The 19,986-nt window shown below is 40.7% G+C and overlaps 1 protein-coding gene across 5 annotated transcripts in view; it reads right to left on the bottom strand.

The window, feature by feature from the left end:
- slc8a4b (solute carrier family 8 member 4b) overlaps nucleotides 1-19,986 on the bottom strand; it is a 102,821-nt gene that overhangs the window by 8,299 nt on the left and 74,536 nt on the right. For 4 of the 5 annotated variants that reach the window (XM_051428932.1, XM_051428933.1, XM_051428929.1 and 1 more), the window contains exons 12-16: nucleotides 8,515-8,621; nucleotides 5,828-5,952; nucleotides 5,040-5,075; nucleotides 4,193-4,292; nucleotides 2,773-3,045 (exon numbers count right to left, since the gene is read on the bottom strand). In XM_051428932.1, the coding sequence (XP_051284892.1) occupies nucleotides 2,773-3,045; nucleotides 4,193-4,292; nucleotides 5,040-5,075; nucleotides 5,828-5,952; nucleotides 8,515-8,621 (641 nt within the window). The remainder of the gene's footprint in view (nucleotides 1-2,772; nucleotides 3,046-4,192; nucleotides 4,293-5,039; nucleotides 5,076-5,827; nucleotides 5,953-8,514; nucleotides 8,622-19,986) is intronic. The other variant, XM_051428931.1, reaches the window with a different exon arrangement.

Genomic DNA, 19,986 nt, shown 5'->3' with positions numbered 1-19,986 from the left:
TCATTTGGACTTAGAGACAAACATTTGAAATAATTTATGTTACATTTAAGTTTGTCTTAACTGTCTTAAGAGGCTTAGCTGCTTGCCGTGATATACACTCTTATTTTTCATCTACATTCTGGAAATTAAATAGATACATTTGACTTGGATTGTTTTCAGGAAGAGCTCCGTTCTGTAATCCGCAGTTGTATACTAAGCCTAAGACAGAACAGATGTAGTAAATGCTGTAAAATGCTGTAGGTGTACATGAGTGGAGCTCTGTGGTGCTGAACACTGGAGGAGAAATTGGGTGAAAAGCGCAGAGACTGTACAACCGGGTTGGCAGGGAACGCCAGGGAAACAGCTGCCAGTTATTGTACGCCTGTCTCGGCTTATTTCTATTTTTAGACGGGCTGGTGAGATGAGTCTCAATTCTCATTTGAATGGCAGTGAGATTTGTGAAAATTCATATCCCAGCATGGAAGAAAATACCCCTCAAAGTTTCTTAGGGGGGTGAATGGTAATCCTGTTGGTGCCACACAAGAAGAAATGATGCCCACCCTGTTCTAACTGATGCTGGCAACACAGAAGAAGATCATACCCAAATTTAGGAACCCATTGCATCGCACACTGTGCATTCACCAAGTTCATCAATATTTCTTTCCCAGTCCTAAATTACCTTCCTTCCAAAATATTAAATGTATTATATAGTAGTGTATTATAGTAGCAAGCCGGCTATGACAATTTTGGAGTTACTAGATGGTGTATTACTCCTCTTTTTTACAGAAGCTTACCACAACTCCAGCCCCTGCAGCAAGCTTATATGTCCCTCACACAGAGATGAAACTGATTTCCCATCTACCTCCTGGTAAGACAGCAAACAAGCCACCCCCCCAAATTTGAAATTAAAAGAGCAATTGTGGAATTAGCAACTGGAGATTATGAATTTCTCACTTGAATCCCTTACACTAGCTGTTACTGAAACAACAACGCCAGAAACACACACACAACACAACACACACATTAGTTGCTCCTAGCAACCACTACCACAGCGTTCAGTAGATTGGAAAGGGCTTTACATGTGATGAATATGTCATTTAATAACTTTTTAGGGAAAAATAACGAGTAAAATGAACAGAATGTCTAGACTTAATGAGAAACAAAATGGCAATTCACTTGCATCATCAGGCTAAACACTGTTCCTGTTACTGTGGATAATTCATAAACACCCTGTCACTGTTTCTTCAGTAGAAAGCAGTTCCAAATAAAACTGTCTATGTGCCTTCAGTGTACTGCGGCAGAAATGTTTTATCAGGCTGGACTGACCCTTTAACATTCATGTGCAATATCTTGAACGTGATGGCAATGAAAAAGTCAAGACTCAAGGCGGCGTGGCACCAGTGTGTGAGATCAAGACCAATGAGAGTCTGTGATCTCTGCAGGACCTGTTCACCACCAACGCAATATCAAACACCACTTACTATTTAAATGCCTCACATGGTTACAAATGAGCTCCATAAACCTCAGCCAGAAACATTTAGTAGTTCACAGTGTACAAACCAAGCCTCCAATCAGCATTTGCACTCTAATTGCCTGAATCGGCAAATCTGGTGTAAATTGGCTGGATAATCCTCGAGCGTGTCTCCGATGTAATAAAGCAGGAATGCTTATGAATCTGGAGGAGGGAAGGGTGCAAGTCAGAAAGTGGGAAAAGATAGATGAGATAAATGTTTCTAACAAGCTTTAATGAGATAACAATCATACACACACACACACACACACACACACACACACACACACACACACACACACACAATACACACACAGGGGAGCACACATTCCCAGTGGAAGTTATAATGACCTGTGGGACTTGCCACACGCAAACTTGCATCACCTCGCCAGCGCAAACCCATTTTCAAACACACACCTGCGTACCACAGCACACACAGGTCAGAATGATGGATGATACAATAGTGAAAACATAAAAGCCAATAAGAGGAGGGGAGAGAGAGAAAGAGAGAGAGGGGTAAGGTAACACCAAGTCAGAATAATAAATTGACCAGGATGGGGCACAAGAGCAGGCGTAAGTCAGGTGGGATATGAGAGTGTGAGGGAGGAACGTATGAAGAGGCTGAGAGAGGAGGGAGAGAAAATTGGGAACGTGAGTGAAAAAGATAAAGAATAAAAGAGATACTGAACAGGAAAAAGGGAAAAATAAACATCAACATGTCTTGTGACAGGGAACACACACTGATAATGGTTATCAAATCTGTGTTCACAGCTTCCAAATCCAGCACACACCATAATACGGCTGCTGAGGGAATTGATTCTAACACTACTTTCCAGAGACCTCGCTGCAAGCCGTCAAAGTTACCGCCTGGAAGAGTAGCAAAGGAGCTATTTCTATAAATCATACGGAGGGGCAACAATAAAACGGCTGACGAGAGGAATGAGAAATGGAATTGAATTAAAGCCCCGGGACAATGCGTCCCCTCCAGGCGGAGACAAGCTCAGGCTGAAGGCCGTGATGGAGCCGGCGGTTTACAATTCAATTTTGATTTCCAGCCTGGTTACTGAGAGCAGCTGCTATTGAAATGAGATGGAATTTGTTTGTTTCTATGTCCTATTCAAAATCAGGGGGAAAAATGCATCTCCCTTTATGTTTTGTACTCTTTCTTCTGGTTGAAAAAGAGGCTTGAATGTTATCATCAGTAAGGAAGTGTATAACCTGACAGAAATGTAAAACAGTTTGCCTTCATCACTCCACACATACATCCAACCACTCCCACTCACCTGGCACCGAGGTTCCCAGCGCCACAAACACCACAGCCGTCACCGAGTCCTTCAGTCCTATCGTGCAGCCGAAGTGTGACGCCAGATCACCGGTGACTGCTGTCAGGACGCCAATAAGCGATATGGAGACAATGAAGCAGGCCCAGCCGTTCCAGTACTCCGTGGGGGGGACGAAGGCGAACAGAACCTTCCAGAAGACAGTGAGGAAGTGCATGATGTAGTCGAAGCAAGATGGCAGCCGCTCCTCGCCGCTCTCCTCTTCGTCGTCGTCTCCTTTGGGTGTAGTGGATTCAGAAGTTGTAGAAAGAGACAGATAGAGGAAGAGAAGAGAGACAATTGAAAGGAGAAAGGTGAGTGGACAAAACTATACTATGCACTAAACAAACCAAAGGCAGAGTGAGAAAGAGAAGAACAATTCATAGCTTAGCTTAGCATAACGACTAGACTAGAGCTTCACAGCTACCCTGGCTCCGTACAAAGGTAAAAACTTCCACCTGTCAACACTAATCGTGGTGTTACTGTGGTACGTGCTCTAGCTATTTCTTGGCTGGGCACCTACTTGAGATGCCGTCTCAGAGGTGTTAGCAGGAGTATCTTTAAAACTTTACAATTATTATGCTAAGCTACGGTAAACAAGTATATTTCCTCAACAAAGTCTAGCTACTGTCCTGGACTTCAACCATCTGCTTGTGATGGCCTTTTCACATGCAAGTATCAGAATGTTGAAGAGATACATTAGATGTCCTTCCGTTTAATTATGTCACCGGATATCAACTCCAGGCACACAATGGTAATGGTAACTGGTAATCTTCTAGTATAAAAACTCCTCAAGAATGTCAATAACCCTGTCCCAGAATGTTTGTATTTTTATGCATGACCGCAAAACATGGGAGTGATTGGCAGCCCACACTCTCTCCGGTATTCCTGCTGTTTATTTTTATGTGCTGTGTAATAAAAAAGGGGATTAAATTCTTCTATCTGAATTCCCTCCATCTTTTAGAGCTAGTGGTAAGTCTGCTGCCTTCTGCCTGTAGAATGCCAATCACTCTCTGACATTTTAATGTTCAATTCTAGTTCAATTTAACATACAGTAAATTTCTTCCTGTATTGATCTTTTCATCTAACTCTCTGCAAGAAAGCAAATAAGCACATTTCCCAAAATAGAAAGCACGACTAAAGAATAGTGTTAACAGAGGAAATATTGGTATTTCAGTAACAGCCGTAACTGAATAAATAGATTAAAAGAAATGCATGAAAAGGTTCCAAATAAAATGATGATGCATACTTTTAAGAAATGTACTCTTTCGTCATCCATCATCTTTTCGAAGTAGAGTCAAGAAAGTTGTCAACCAAAACCACTGTTCATAAATCAACATAAATCAAAATGATGTCTTGTGTCCTGTGTGTGTGTGTGTATTACCTGCGCTGACGGTAACCGCATTGACAAACTGCTCCCTCCAGCTGCTGCTTCCCACCACCAAGGCCAGGTTTGTCTTCTTGATCAACTTATCTACTGTACTCTGCACACACACACACGCGCACACACACACACACACACACACACACACACACACACACACACACACACACACACACACACACACGCACACACACACACACACACACAAGCAAACATGCAAGTGCAACAGGAAAGACACAACCCTCAAGTTGTTAATTCACTCGCAGCCACACAGATAGGGGAAAATGCTTTTTTTCATAACCTTTCAATTAGCTTCCACATTGCAAGATACATTTCAAAAGTCAGTATTTCATAACACTGAGGATTCGAGGTATAGGATGTGCTAATTAATACGATGCTGTGAAATTGGCAGTGATGCTCCCTGTGAAATCTAGGAAAAACCTGCAGGCAGACTGGTTGAGGTTTTGGTTTGAAGCACAGAGGAAGGGGAATAATAAAAGATGTTGATGCAAAACAGCTCGCAGCCGCAATAGAGCAGCGCACCAGCAGTGATTATCATAACTCAGCTTACAGGGTTTTGTGATGATAAAATCATTCATGATTTACTATCTAAATCAAAGACGACATAGAAAACACAGAACTGACTGTATATTAGCAGTCACAATAAGATAAATCACAAATGGATGTCAATACAGGGTGACGTCTAAGAATTTGGAGATTAATAGAATGTGATACTGGACCCAGACACCATTGTAACATTTCAGTATTGTACAGAAGTAGATAGAAGTAATAGAAGAGCTACCATTGCATGCACAGGCACAATTTCAGAATGAGAAAGATAGATAACCTTGTCAGCCCGCCAAATAAGCTCATTTACTGCTCTCTGCACACACACACACACACACACACACACACAAACACACAAACACACAAACACAACACAGATGGACAAATGAGCAAATGAAATATGCAACACAAAAACAGTATGATTGGTTACAAAAACAAAATCACAGATTAGAGGCAAAATCATGTGGGAATTAGCAGAATAAAAGCAAAGCACGACCAAGCTGAACATCAAACGGACACCTCTAGTTTGTTGGTGTTTTGTGTGCTGCTCACAAGAAGAATCTGTAATTATCCGTGGCTAAACTGAAAACTGATCAAGTTTGAAAACGCATTCCTTCGAATATCCAATATTTACTAGATGACTGAGTCAATGTATTTTCTAATTTGCTGGATGAATGGTCTACCAGCAACCTCCTTTCTTTTAATGCCTGTTTTGTACTGAAACAAGATGACAGCTCACTTTGAATAAATTATTTGTTGTCTGCTATCAAAATGACAAGCATCTCATTAGAGAATCCATTACATGCTAACAAAATTAATAATTTATGCTCTGAACCGGGGCAGCTGACTCTCACTTTGAATCATTTTAGATGGAATTTGCAGTTTGAGTCACTTTACTAATCTTGATGGCTGCCAAACTGGTACTTATTTCAACAAGACTTAAAATTGAAATGATTAGCTGCTGATTCTTTCTGAAGAGCTTCTGAAGTACAAAATGAGAGGGAACACTTACATACATCCACACACACATTCATGTCCATGGAGATGTGCACAAACGCACACACTTACCTTAAACTCATAGGACTCCTCTATGATCACCTCTACTTGTGTGTGCTCGCCCAGACTGGGACATCCCATCTTGGCCACTTCTTCGTCCTCTGCTCCCACCAATGGCTTGTTCTCATTGGAGTCACCTAGGAGACCACAGAGATGAATGGGTCAGTGGGCTAGTATGGTTGGTGTAACTGTGCAGAGGTTATGGTACCAACTTAAAGGAAATCAATTACAGACACTTTTTTGTACTACCATTGAGGATACTGGGGTCATGTCTACACAAACTTTTATTCAGAAATGTAGACTTCCTCCTTGGTAAGTAATTTCCTGTGGTGAATATGGCATCATGTAACCATGTGTTTTCAGTTTTCATGTGGCTGATGATTTTTTTAAATTCAGTTTTTGCATGGCATTTGAACTCAAATCATGTATTATACACCGGTCAGCTATAACATTATGACCAACTGGGCACCCTGACTGATCTGTGGCATCTGACACCTTTCTATCAGAACCAGCATTAACCTTTTCAGCTGTTTGAGCTACAGTAGCTCGTCTGTAGGATGGGCTAGCCTTCGCTCCCAACGTGCACCAGCATGTGACCCTGTCTCCAGTTCAACGCTTTTCCTTCCTTGGGCCACTTTTGATAGGTACTGACTACTGCAGACCGGGAACACCCCACAAAAGCTGCAGTTTTGTAAATGCTCTGACCCAGTCGTCTAGCCTAGTCTCACTATTTGGCCCTTGTCAAAGTTGCTCAGATCCTCACACTGCCCATTTTTCCCGCTTTAACACATCATCTTTGAGGACAAAATGTTCACTTGCTGCCTAATATACCCACCCACTGACAGGAGCCATGAAACCAGATAATAAGTGTTTAATTAACTTCAGTCACAATATTATAGCTGATCGGTGTATAAGGTTTTCATTTGTCTGATTTTGGCCAGAGCAGCATACATAGAATTCATTGTTATCACTTTAAGAATGTGTGCAAGCAGTTGTGAAAGTCTATAATGTAAATGCTAATATTCAAACACTGATGTGCCATATGGGAAATCAAAGCTATTAAGCATTGCATGTCATTACAAATATGAATGCCCACAAGGAATTCATATTTTCACCCATGAAACAACCTTTCTATCTCTTCATTACCATATGTTCCACATGCCTCCCTGCATGGATCCATATGAATCCTCACTCACTCTTCATACAGTGATAATTATTAATTGAGTCAGCTGTTATCAGTGTAGACCTGCTGTAATTGCAAAGCAATGTACAGTATGTTATACAGTGTGTGTGTGTGTGTGTGTGTGTGTGTGTGTGTGGCTGAGTATGTGTGTAAATTTCAGTCCACTTGCTATGTGACAGTGTTATAAAAACCAATTTCCCCAGTAATGAAAATCCCCCAGGCTGTTGGCTCTTCATAAGTGACAGCTAGAGTGTAGACTCTTACGCCACCAGGTGTCTGTCAATGTGTCTCCACAGGTGGTGTAGCACGAGCAGCGTGTTAGCCTAGCCTGTGGTGTTTATAACGGGCACCCCTTCAAACACAACTGCTATTGTTCTAAAGTAGGAACCTGATGGGGGATCAACGACTGTATTTTTCCGTTTTGACCAGTTCAAAGTCAATAATTTAATAGAAAAAAGCAAATATTAGAGATCAGTTGGTGTAGCAGATATATGTTTTTGTAGTTTATGTCTTGTTAATGTGTTCCCCTTGTAGGGGTCCCAAACCCCAGGTAGAGAATCAGTGTGCGAGGTTAGATGTTATCCACAAACAAACACACAGAGCTGCAGTCGAGAGCAAATCAGTGAGGGAGAGAAAGAAAGTGAAGAAAGGAGTGAAGTGAAATGACAGGAGAGTTACTCTTTTTGTCCTTTCTTTCATCTCATAAACTTTCAACCTTGTGAAATTCATTTGAACAGAAAAGTCAAAGCAGAACAGGCTGCAGGAACTACTTATTGACTTTCAGCTATGGTTGGCTTTAGCCTTGAATTACCTGCCAAAGATTAGCTGTCCACCTGCTGTAACGATTCTTTTTCAACTAAAGCTTACTACATTCTTAAAAAGTTGAAGGACTTAGATGTCTTAGATTCACTGAGCTCTGTGGTAACTGTGGATTCAGAATGTAGAAAATGACGGTGCAGAGCTGCCACTGAGAAAGGAACCTGATCAAAATAGTTCATTAGGCAGGAACAAACTGCACATTGTATTCAGTCTGCTCTTTTCTTGCTGCTTAGTTTACAGAATTCTTTGCAAATGTGACCACAGTGCAATAGCACAGAGATTTCAGACACAAATATAGAAGCTTCCTGAAAATGTATATTCTGTATATGGTAAACCTATTTATGTACATGGTAATGAAGAGTGTCTGATCGCGATGTGGTTATTATTGCTGTTATCTGTGCAAACCGACATGATGTGACAAGGAAGTAGCTCGTAGCACAAACCCAGTGTTTTCTAAATCCTTTCCAAACCACCCACCCCAGTTCAAAGTAAAATGTTTCCCAAGTTAATCTGAGTTTAAATTGGAGGTTTCAGACAATCAATGCAGGTCTCAACCTGTTTATAAAGAGATAGGTGTGCAGGAGGCCTGAGACAATTGTGGTGGTTAAATAAAGATTCTGTCTGTCACTCTGTCCTTGTTTTCTTCTCTCTCCTGGCTCCTCTCTGAACACACAGACACACACACAAAGACACCCACCGTGTTTCTGGCCTATCTCCAACAGAACAGGCTCTCCCAGCTCGATGGTGAAGGCCTTGTTCTTCTCGTACTCTTCATCATCAATAATCTTCACCTCGATGATCTTCCTGTTAAATAACGAGGAGAAAGATGACTCAGTGAGTGTATTCCAGATAATTAACCTTTTCAGTTTTATGCTCTCCCTCATAATAAGAGAGTGTGCATGGCGAGTGTGTTTAGAGAAGTCTACTAAAACTGGGAAAGTCTCACCCTGTCAGGCTGTAATCAGACAGGAGGTCATTTCTGTTGCTCAGACACAAAGCACTGCTGCGTGCAAGGACTGCTAGGTGATCCTCATTAACAACTAAAACTATCCTATTAGCTAACATTAAGTAACAAATAAGATACATCACAAAACACGAACAGGATTACGTTTGTAGAAGAGGATGAAGAGCCTCTGCAAGGATGATGGTTGTCCAAGTTGACGTCGCTCAGTGGGACTATATGAGGCTGCGTACTTTCCCCCAGGCCCTAATAACATTTTTCACCAGCTGACAGCAATGCAATGAGCAGTTCAGCTACAGTTGAGACATTTTCAATTAGGAGCTCCCAAGGGAAAGTCAAAAATGCAGCACAGAGAGTTTTGAGGGGACGAGCACCGCAACCAGACCTTAACAAGTAAATTGAAAAGAAAAAGCTGTGGGGATATTCAAAAATAGCAGTGTGTGTGGGTGAGCAGTGTCTTAGTAGACTGACAAAATAGGTGAGATGGCACTGTTATCAGATCTGTCAGTGTATTTAGAGTCAGAATTTGAATTTTGATTGGAATGTGTTCCATTGCTGTACTCATTGGTATTCTATTACAATGTATTTAACTTGTTTCCCTTCAGTATTTGCTCTTGCAATCTAAAATGTGCTTATAGCCACCAAAGCATTATTAATGGTTTTCAGAGGAGCACTTGATTAAAGTTCGGAAAAGATAGTTGTGTTAGTTGAATAATGAAAAAGTAAAAAGTGACTTGAAACACCAGACACCACATGTTATGATACTTCACTAACATTTAACCAAAAGCATTATTTCTCCTTTATCTAAGTGCTTTTGTTGCCTAAACCTATCCACACACAGGATGTGAACCGTGGTCTTCAGTATCAAAGTCTTGCACTGTAGATAAACAAAGCACTTTCCCCCCTCTAAAGCCCACTGCCTGCTTCTGCAGTGCGTGGTGGAACGTTTTTTATGTCGGCGCCCATGTTAACAGATTAGAGCAGCCACACTGCCCACGTGAGACGTGCGTCTCAGCTCGAGTCATGCGCGTGGTTTCCAGCAAAACTAGACAGTGAATAAACCTTTCACTGCTGTTTCAATGCATTTATCTGTAGAATATGTCAGAAAATAGAAATGTATTTTTTAAACTCAACACCTCCTGTATCTTTTTGAGATTAAACGCTCTCTCGCGTTTCTGTGGACAGAATCCATTCGTATGTTAACTAGGCTTTTATTGTACTGTATTTATCAAAGGCAAACTCTGTATAGAAAGATAGGGCTGACAGCAGCAGAAACGCTTTACGTGTGATCACCCCAGGCATGCGAGCTACAGCAGTTCGAGGCAACCGTTACACAGTGCTCAGGTAGGCACCTGTGAAAAGGGTATAAAAAATGTTGCCACTGAACACAATCAAGGCAGCAATTAGTGATATAATAATGTAAAAAAGGAGGCAGGGCTGCATTATAGAACTGAACGGACTCACTGCTGTGTAATTAGTGCTGCTACACAACTTTGATATTGGCTTATAATGTCTGCATGAATAAATTAAACCACCAAATCAGAAAATTCATACCAGTTGTACAACATACTTAATTTGAACATGTTCAGGACTCCAATGTATGTGTTTTTGTCCTATGGAATCAGTGGATCAGTGTGGGCTCTTTCTGGTCTGTTTTACCCAGAGTATATAATCTTCATCTCAACACTTCATCTGTGTCTGACAGGCAGAGAGGAAGAGAGAGTGTTCATTTCCACCTGGTTGTGTCATCATATGCTTCACTGTCAGCCATGTTGACTCTGACACCACAAATAGTCTTCGGTTCACCAGAGAAAAAACAGGAGGGAGGAGAGGAATGTGAAAGAGTGATGGAGGTGTGGAGAAGTGGAAGCGCATTGTGTTCATTGGTGAGCTGTCACAGCAACAGTGGATAAAACTGGCTGGATTTGCTATTTCCAGCATCACATCAGGTTGAGCGGCCAGCTCTCGACAATGTTGGAAAGGATATAAAAATATTGTTTAGTCAAATGTGAAACGAGAGGAATACCAATACCTCCAACTACCATACAGCATGGAGGACAAGAGCGAAGGATGAGGGAGGAGAGAATTCATGATGATGAATTCATGATTTCTTTTCCTCATTATTTCCAGTCATCTGTCTGTACTATCGTTACTAACAATACAATGTAATACTGAGTTCTATTTCAAATGAACTGAACAGAAATGACAGTTTGCAAAACCAGTTCCCCGAGCAGCTATTGTCCAATCATAGCAACGGCAACTACAGCTGGCCTGTCAAGATCTGGATTTCTCCACACATTGAAGCGGTGTACGTGGGTTTCTAATAAAGGTTTGGATGGTGGTGTCTTTTGCAAAAAAACCACATGAGCAAAAGTGTAAGGGATGGATATCACAGTTTGGTTATCTGCTCTAACATAAGCTGCAATCATTAGCATGTATGACTTACTGACTTCCAACCCACAATAGTAACTGAGCGTTACTTCCAAAGCCAGGGAGCATTTCATTAACTACAGTTTGTTAGGGTTACATTTTTAAAAGGTGTGTTCGGCTATTGTGTGGTGTTTTTCCATCGTGTGGAACCAGATCATGGATGCTGTCGCAGTTCAGGCTTACCGAACTTAAACTTTACCCAAGATAGCATTACATTCATCCAACACATTGGTTAAAGCTCCTCCTAAAAGCCTTTTCTTGTGTAATGTAGACGGTGACACCTACTGTTTGAAACATTCTAATGTTTGATTTCTATTAGAATACTAGGACTGACTAGCTCTACATTGCGATGCAACAAACTTTATTTCATATGCACTACATGATCGGCCTTCTACACAAAAAGGAATCAGCTAAAAAAAAATTCAAAAGTCAGCTGAAGATGGTGTTTTCAAGTAACTCTCTGAGCTAATGTTAGCTAAGTTAGCCAGCTAATCTGCCAGTGACAGCTGTCATTTCAGCAGTTATTGGCTAGAAATGAGAAGCCTGCCTTTGTTTTTACCTATAAAGAAAAATTATTAAGAATTTCGAGTGCTAAATCTGCCACTGTAAACGTCATATGTGCCGTGGCAGGATGGAAACAGGTGTAGCGACAATAACTAAAGGGGGCGGGGCTTAGTGAACACTCAGTTGACAATGAGATGAAAGAGGAAAGACAGAGGTAAGAGGATAGAGGAAGATAAAGAGAGATGAGAGAGGAAAGGAAAAAGAGAGTTTGGAAAAATCAAAAAGGACGTATATAGGAGGCCAGAGAGTGAAGGAGTGTAGAAGAAGAAGAAAGACATTGAAAGAGTGTGAGTAATACATGGGATCATTTGAGATGTAAAGGGTTATGACTCAATACTGAGTTCACTCAGGGGGGAAAGAGTATACACACACACACACACACACACACACACACACACACACACACACACACACACACACACACACACACACACAGTGACAGTGACAGATCTCATTCTACCTTGCATATACACACACAGACACATCAAATAATCTACAGTGATAAGGAACACACGCACATACACAGTGGATGTGTGCACACATAATTCCATGTCGCACATCATACACATTGCTCACATTGTGGTTTGTATGAACAGACAGACGAAGCAGCCCCCGCATGCACTCATGTTTCACTAGTCATACAGAGACCCACATATACACACAAACACACAAACAATTCAACTCAATGTACACAAACATGATACGCATGAAAACACACTCCCGGTAAACACATGGGGCATTCATAAACATATGTATGCATTAATCCAGCAAATTTACACCTGCTGACAACACACACACACACACACACACACACACACACATGCTGACTGTAGTGATTCCATTATTCATAGTTGGTACTGGCTATAGCACCACTCCCATCTGTGCACCCATCCTTTTTTTTTAGCCCCTTCTTCACCTCCTCTTCTTCTGACCATCATCACAGAAACCAAATTCTTCCTTTCTCGTTTTCTTTTAGTCATAAATTCATGCATCCATTCAAAAGCTTATTATGGAGGCTAAACTCTATGCCATCGTCACTTTTCAAGAATACTGTATATGTAAACGATATAAAGGATTAGGTGCCCTTCCTTACTCAGTTATGTTGTTAAACAATACTGTTCCTCTGTGATGGATTTGGGTTCTTGTGTGAAGCTCCAACAACAGAGACTTAAGAGCAACAATACTGGTGCTGGGTACTATCAATGGTTGTCCAGGGCCTAGTGCGTGTGACTTATTGAGGACATGAAAAGGTTTATGAAACTCTGACTTTAGATGCCAAGCTTTTCTATTTTGTTAAATTTATTTTTATTTTAACAACTATCGGATGGATTGCCACAAAAATGGTAACCATCATTGGAAACTGTTTGGAAAAGGGCAGGCACTTTCAAAAGATACTCGACAGATGATTGGACGAACCATCTGTGTATCACCGTCAGACAAACTTCAACCAATCAGTCAGCAGAAGAGCAAAAACATCTTTTTTATCAACAGCCTTCTGTGCTGTTGTTTGCTCTTCTTTCAATGAAGAAATATTCTCCAGTCCTGATGTAAGTGATGCTAGCAGCATCTACACTAACCTCTATGGGAGCGCCATCTGTTTAATGAACAATGCCTTCGTGTTTTGTCACACCAGGATCCCAAGTCTTTCTGCCAGGCAAGATACACATTTGGTACAGACACCCCTGGCTCCCAGGGGATGAGTCCTAATGATGTTGAATGATGATCAATTTAATTTGCCTAATACCTTTATTACCAGTTACCTTAAATGAAATGCATTCCCATCGAGTTGAGTTGTACTTTGTATTTAGATCTAATGAGCAAATTGAGCTTAAGTGGTGAACAAGGTAAACATTATGCCTGCTTAACACCAGGGTTTTTAGCATTGCCGGTGTTAGTGTCAGCATGCTGACATTAGAATTTAGCTCAAAGCACTGCTGTTCCTAACTACAGCCTCACAGAGCCACTAGCATGGCTCTAGACTCTTACTTTTGCAAAGGTAATTTATTCTGATTCACCAGTGACCCCACTGGTGGGAATCTTGTCTGGTGGGTTTTAGTTCCTCCAACCATGTGTTGGTCTTTGAGATCCATAAGGGATCTGGTGTTATAAGTACCGTGTACTGCATAACATTGTGGTTGTAAAGCTCTGTTGCTCAAGGGTAACCACCAGAGCTGTAGGTAATGCTATTTTCCAACACGATTGTGCTCTTAGGTTTAAATCTAACACAACCCTGTTAAACTTGTTCTGAGAGATCTGTAATTAGTTTTTGGGTGTTCTCCCCAGTAGGTGAAGTATCCTCTGCTGGATAGGGTACAATTTAATTGCAAAGTTGCTTAATATACATCACTACGCAAAACCAAACAAATGCTCATGCAAACACAAAATGACATGAAATTGTACAGAAAAAGCAGCACTCCATGAAATCTACTTACATTTATTAGTCCAAAAAAACTGCTTAAGCATCCCATATAACAAACAGAATCACATCCTCCAGAGAGAACACGTAGACTGTAAACTTGTTAGTCTATTGAATTCATGCTGTTCTTCCCTCAGATACAACCCTAAATGCAATATATTACTTGAGTATACACACTCTCTCTCTCTTTCTCGCCTTCTCTGTTTATTTCTACCTTGTTACTTTTTGACACCTGCTCCCCAGACTGTTCCTCTGTCAGACAGTAGCATCAGTGCCACAGTCTGTCAAAAGACTGACACAAAACATAGACACACACATACCAAGTTCAGTGAGCAAAGAACTTGCACTGCCAGAAATAGAGACTGAGAAAGGCAGCGGGAAAAAAAGAGAGTGGCAGAGTGAAAAAGGTCAACAAAAGGTATTGTTGATTGAAAAGCCCCAAACACAATCAATTGGGCTGTAAATCAGTTTAATGGATAAGTTGTATATTGCAGCAGAGTGTGTGTATGTTTGTGTGTGTTTGCATGTGGCTCTAAAGTTCTTATAGAAGTGAATGATTGAGTGACAGTTTGATTTGATTAGCTGAGACCTCATCGCATTACTTAATGGACACTGACTCTCTTTATGTCTCTGTCTCCATCTCTTTCCATTTTCTTCTGGCTCCAGTTCTACTTTTGATTGACAACCACTGGAAGCCGTGTGTGTGTGTGTTTGTTTCAGGCATTATTTTCAGGTGCCTGGAGTGTGTGTGTGTGTGTGTGTGTGTGTGTGTGTGTGTGTGTGTGTGTGTGTGTGTGTGTGTGTGAAAGAGAGAGAGACAGAGCATCTTAGAGAACTGCAGCAGCAAACAACTCATTTTCTTGAGTGAGGCTGATTTATATACACACTTCAGTTTTACCGTTTCTGCTTCTAGCGGAACCTCTAAATCTCTCTATCTCTCTCTCTCTCTCTCTCTCTCTCTCTCTCTCTCTCTCTCTCTCTCACACACACACACACACACACACACACACACACACACACACACACACAAACACACACACACACACACACACACACACACACAGTAAAAGTGAGATCATAAAAAAGTTTATAGTAGAAAGTGTAAAACTTGAACAACAATGCAAACCACAAGGCCATTTGATGCTTTCTTCAAAAGAGAAGTGAAATAGATGGAGGACATGTATCTTCAAAAGACCAAGACATTGTTTGTAATAGTCAACAACAAAAAAACACGATTACTGTAATTTGATTACAGTCTAAAAGGGAGAACTGCAGTCTGCTACAGCTCTTCTAACCTCTGAGGAAATGGGGGAAAATACAAATCTGGAGCTTGTGAGATTATAGTCACATTAAGGTATATTTCACTTTAACATTTTAATGGCCTTTAAATATTGGATACAACCAGAATCACAAGGATCATCAAAATGTTTTTAATTACTGGAGCTAGCCATCTCAATAGATATCACGTAGCTCATTCTAGTTTTAGCTGTCTGGTCTCTTAGTTTGAGGTCAGATCTTAGCAACCCACAGTTACTACAGTTCGGCTCAGTTTTCAGCTCCAGTTGCCAATTTCACATGTTGTTTTCTCAATAGTTTCACATTTCTGTTACATAATCATTCTTTAAATGGCAAAAAACAGCTGCCAATTTGTTTTCTTTTTTGGGCTTTTTAGGGCAGTGTACCTTATAACATTAATGTCACTTGCTTTTAAATAATGGATGATCCAGTGGGAGATACATTAATGCACTCCAAACTGCAGGCTGAACTCAAAATCCTTGTTTGAACTTTGACTTTTTAAACTCTAATGCTGATAATCTAATAACTAAAATGGCACAAATGTTAATGCAATACTCCACTGTCTACTTTCACACTATCAGGAATAAATCAGTGTGAAAACTGCCAACATTGGACTTCCGAGCTTTTTAGTGTTTATAGATACTAGAAAGTGCAGAGCTGTGTGTGATCAGATGTTATTAGTTGGTTTGAATCTTTCCGTCTTTGCGGCACACACACCCACGCACACTACTGCGGGAGCAGGTAGGCTGAAAGAAAAAACCTTGGTTCAGCTCTTCATCTGAGTGGAGGCAACATAAACAAAACAATTTGAGGGAGGCCAACAGAGAGAGCGAGAGAGATAAAAAGCTCTTAAGGGGAGAGATATTACCCCTCTTAATGATATCATGGAACTCGTAATGAGAAACAGTACAAAACACACACACTCTGTCTCTCCCACATACACACTCATGCTAAGTGGTCTCCAGCTGTGGTGAGTAATAAAGTTGCATCTCTGGTGTGTGTGGGTTGACAGAGATGGATAGATGCATAAGATGATTTGAGGTTTGAGGAGGGGGACATAGGAGGATATGGAAGGAGAGAGGGATTAGGCTGTGATAGAGAGAAAAGGTAAGAGAAAATAGGATGCAGAAGATGTGGAAGGGTGCGAGACCAGGATATGAAGTGAGAGAAAAAGGCAACCAAGAAGAAAAAAGCCTTTTACACAGGAAATTTAATCAGTCAAGACAAACCGTCTGACTCTTAAATAACACCTGGATAACACTGTCTGGTTCTCCACTAAAAGGCTATCATAGAAAGAGGTTTTATTTCCAGGGTCTCACAACCTCGCCACTAAATTCTCACCTCCACACTGCATCAAACAGGGCTTTGAAACTAACTTCATGTCACGCTGCATTCAGGGTATTTTAGGGACTAATCTGTTGGCCCAGCTGGTGTTTGTTTACATGGTATACTGCTACAGATGCAACTTTTGGTGATTGATACACAATACACAAAAATAATTAAGAGGTAAGATGGCAGTAGAACGTGATGACAGTCAGCAAAGGTTGTTTAATGTAAGAAGAACTGGATGGTCATGTTAGAGGTAGATGGATACTTACGTCAAATATACAATTTACAAGAAGACTCAGCATGGATTGTAGACAGTGTTTCATAAGGCATATAATATTTGTCCCTTGATATACAAAATTGAATTGCCCCATTTTTTAATGGAGTTTTGTGACTTTCTACTGGCATGATAAAGGAACATATCAAGGTTACTCATTACTACTCTTTATTAATAATAAAAAAGTAACAGATGCCTGGCTGAAAATGTATAAATAATCATCTTAAAAAAGCAATACTGATGTTGACATTTAATATCTTTCTGGTTTTATACAAGCTAGACAAGTTTCTGACTTGTGATCTGACTTGCAAAGCCTCTGCAATCCAGAATGTACATGCAATTTCGAATGCACAACATGAACTGCTAATGGATGACACATCCATCTAGTGCTGCGATGCTGCTAGGACAATCAATGCATGCAGCCATAAACTGAACCCTAATCCAATTGCTACATAAGAGGCTTCTACTGTATGTTGGAGCACCTTGATGGAAAAACATAAATCCAGCTTTGAATGACACTTGAGAGAGCTTCCATTTTTATCAACCCAACCTGTAGACCTAGTGCATAAACAGCCTCTCTGCTGGCATCCAGGAAAGAGAGGAGGAAAAGTTACGAGACATGAGAGAGGATGGAAGGGAGGAGGGGTGTTAGAATCTGAAACTCTAACAGGCAGTATAGGGGATGTGTGGTTGGCATGGAAACCATGAACACACTCACACACGGACAGACACACACAGAGTATATACACAAATTACAGTCGCTTATACACCTCATATATTGTACATGCTTGTGTCTATCTTCAGATTAGTCTCATACATTACACGCTAATGTCCTCCTATCTGCATTAGGTTGTGTGGGATTAAGCTATGCCAGAAATCACATCATGCATACATTAAAACACACACACACACACACACACACACACATCCACACAAATCTGCATGATGTGCTATAATCCCGAGGAGCAACTGTACAGTTATCTGCTGTGAGTAGAAGAGCGAAAAAAAAGGGGATGGAATAGGGTGAAAAAAAAAAACAAGGAAGCGAGGATGATGAAGAGAAAAGTAGAATCGAAGGGTAGGGGATGAGAAGCTCCAGTACAAAAAATGGAGAAGGAAGATTGAAAAAAACTGGCATACACCAAGACAGAAGTAAGAAGGGAGAAAAAAAGACGAAGGAAGGGGAGGAAGAAGAAATAGAAAGAGGAGGTACAGAGAGGTAATAAGGGGAAGGATGAGGAGAATAAAGAAGGAGGAAAGAAAGATGGGCATGTAAGCATGTAAGCACTACTACTACTTCTCCCTTTGGGTTAAGCTAGGACCTTAGACACACATAGAGTGGCAGCAGTATAATGGACAGTCTGCACACTTGCAATAAAATACATACTTTTATTTCTCCCCTGATCATCATTTATCCCCCACAACTCCTCTCCCTCCTTCTCAATTCAAAATTCAATACACTTGTTTGGCATGTATTTGAATCAGGTATCAGCCATTGTTGCAATGTGACTTTACATTGGATTTACACAGAAAGATGAACGGTAGTCACTTATTTTTTTTCTGCTGTGAGGCAACCCCTGGCATGTTTTACTGTACATTTATTATTTACCATGATCACATTCTTCCTATAGCCTTAACAAAGTGGTTTTAGCTGCCTAAACTTATATTATTGACGACAGAGAGAGAGTGTTTGTGGGGCAGAGTGGCAGAAAGATATTTTTGGTTTGACATTTTAAGAAATATATTCTTGTGATGTGCTTACTTTCTGAGCAGGGGAGTAGAAAGTGCTGCTGTATGTGTCCTAATTGACAATGTATGCATACCCCCACCTCTCTTTCTCTCTCAACCGTGTGTGTGATGTGTTACTTGGAGAGGGTCTCACGAGGACAAGACTGTACTTAACAGTTTTCAAGAGGGAGCAGAAGAAAAAATGAAACAGAAGGAGGAGAGACGGGGAGAGTGTGAGGGCATTAAAAATTAAAGGAAATGTGCAAAATAGCCAAAAACGAGTGAATGGAAGTGAATTGATATTTATTGTACAGCCTTTGCGTTTGTGCATATATATAACTGTGAATCAACTGTATATATACAGTAACATAAACACTTTAACATCCTATCCCTTTTTGCATACTAAACACAGACCCTGATTCACACAGACAGTATGGGGGAGTTGGGATTGAAGGCTCAGCTGAAGATTTGAGGCATAGACTTCAATCACTTGAGACAGACAGACAGCCGTGCCATGAACCCAGACTCTCTCAGCTATTTTTGCATGGCGGGGGTTTGCCCTCCTTGTGTAATTTGTGCACATTTAAAAAGTGAGAAAAGAGGCCTGACAGTACGAAAGGGTTTTGGGTACAGAGGAATCACAGCGCACAGTTTGCCTCCGTAGGGAATCGCTCGACCTCATGAGAGCGCATGAATCTGTGAGTCAGCTGAGAGGGTTTTTTTTATGTGGCTCATTCATCATGGGTCAGGGGTTTGACCAAACATTTTGACTTTATGTAATAGTTTATGTAACAGCTTGTGTTGTCAGCCATTTTGCATTCTCCCCAGTTCAGTCCTGGAAAATGGTGTGATAAAGAGACAAGGAAACTTCACCTGAACAGTGACAACTTGTTTTTTAGAATAATAATCATTCATTTACAAGGCAGCGATTCATTTTGTCCTCCAGGAGAAACAGGCAGCTGTTACCTTGTGAAAAGTGAGCTAAAAATGGAGACTTTTGTTCACAGCTACTGTAACACCTGTACTTAAAAAAACTACTTTGCAACTGCAGTGCTACTGCAGTTTTCATGAACAGGAAACATGGAAAATGATTTTAAACAGCTAATTTAGACTTTTTATTTTGGTATTTTGGTATTTTGTTGGCATTTTATCACTATATAAATGTACAACT

Source organism: Dicentrarchus labrax, unplaced genomic scaffold (genome assembly GCF_905237075.1).
Source record: "Dicentrarchus labrax unplaced genomic scaffold, dlabrax2021, whole genome shotgun sequence".
Taxonomy (NCBI): Eukaryota; Metazoa; Chordata; class Actinopteri; family Moronidae; genus Dicentrarchus; species Dicentrarchus labrax.
Note: the sequence above shows the minus strand (reverse complement) of the source record. Positions and strands in the feature narration are given on the sequence as shown.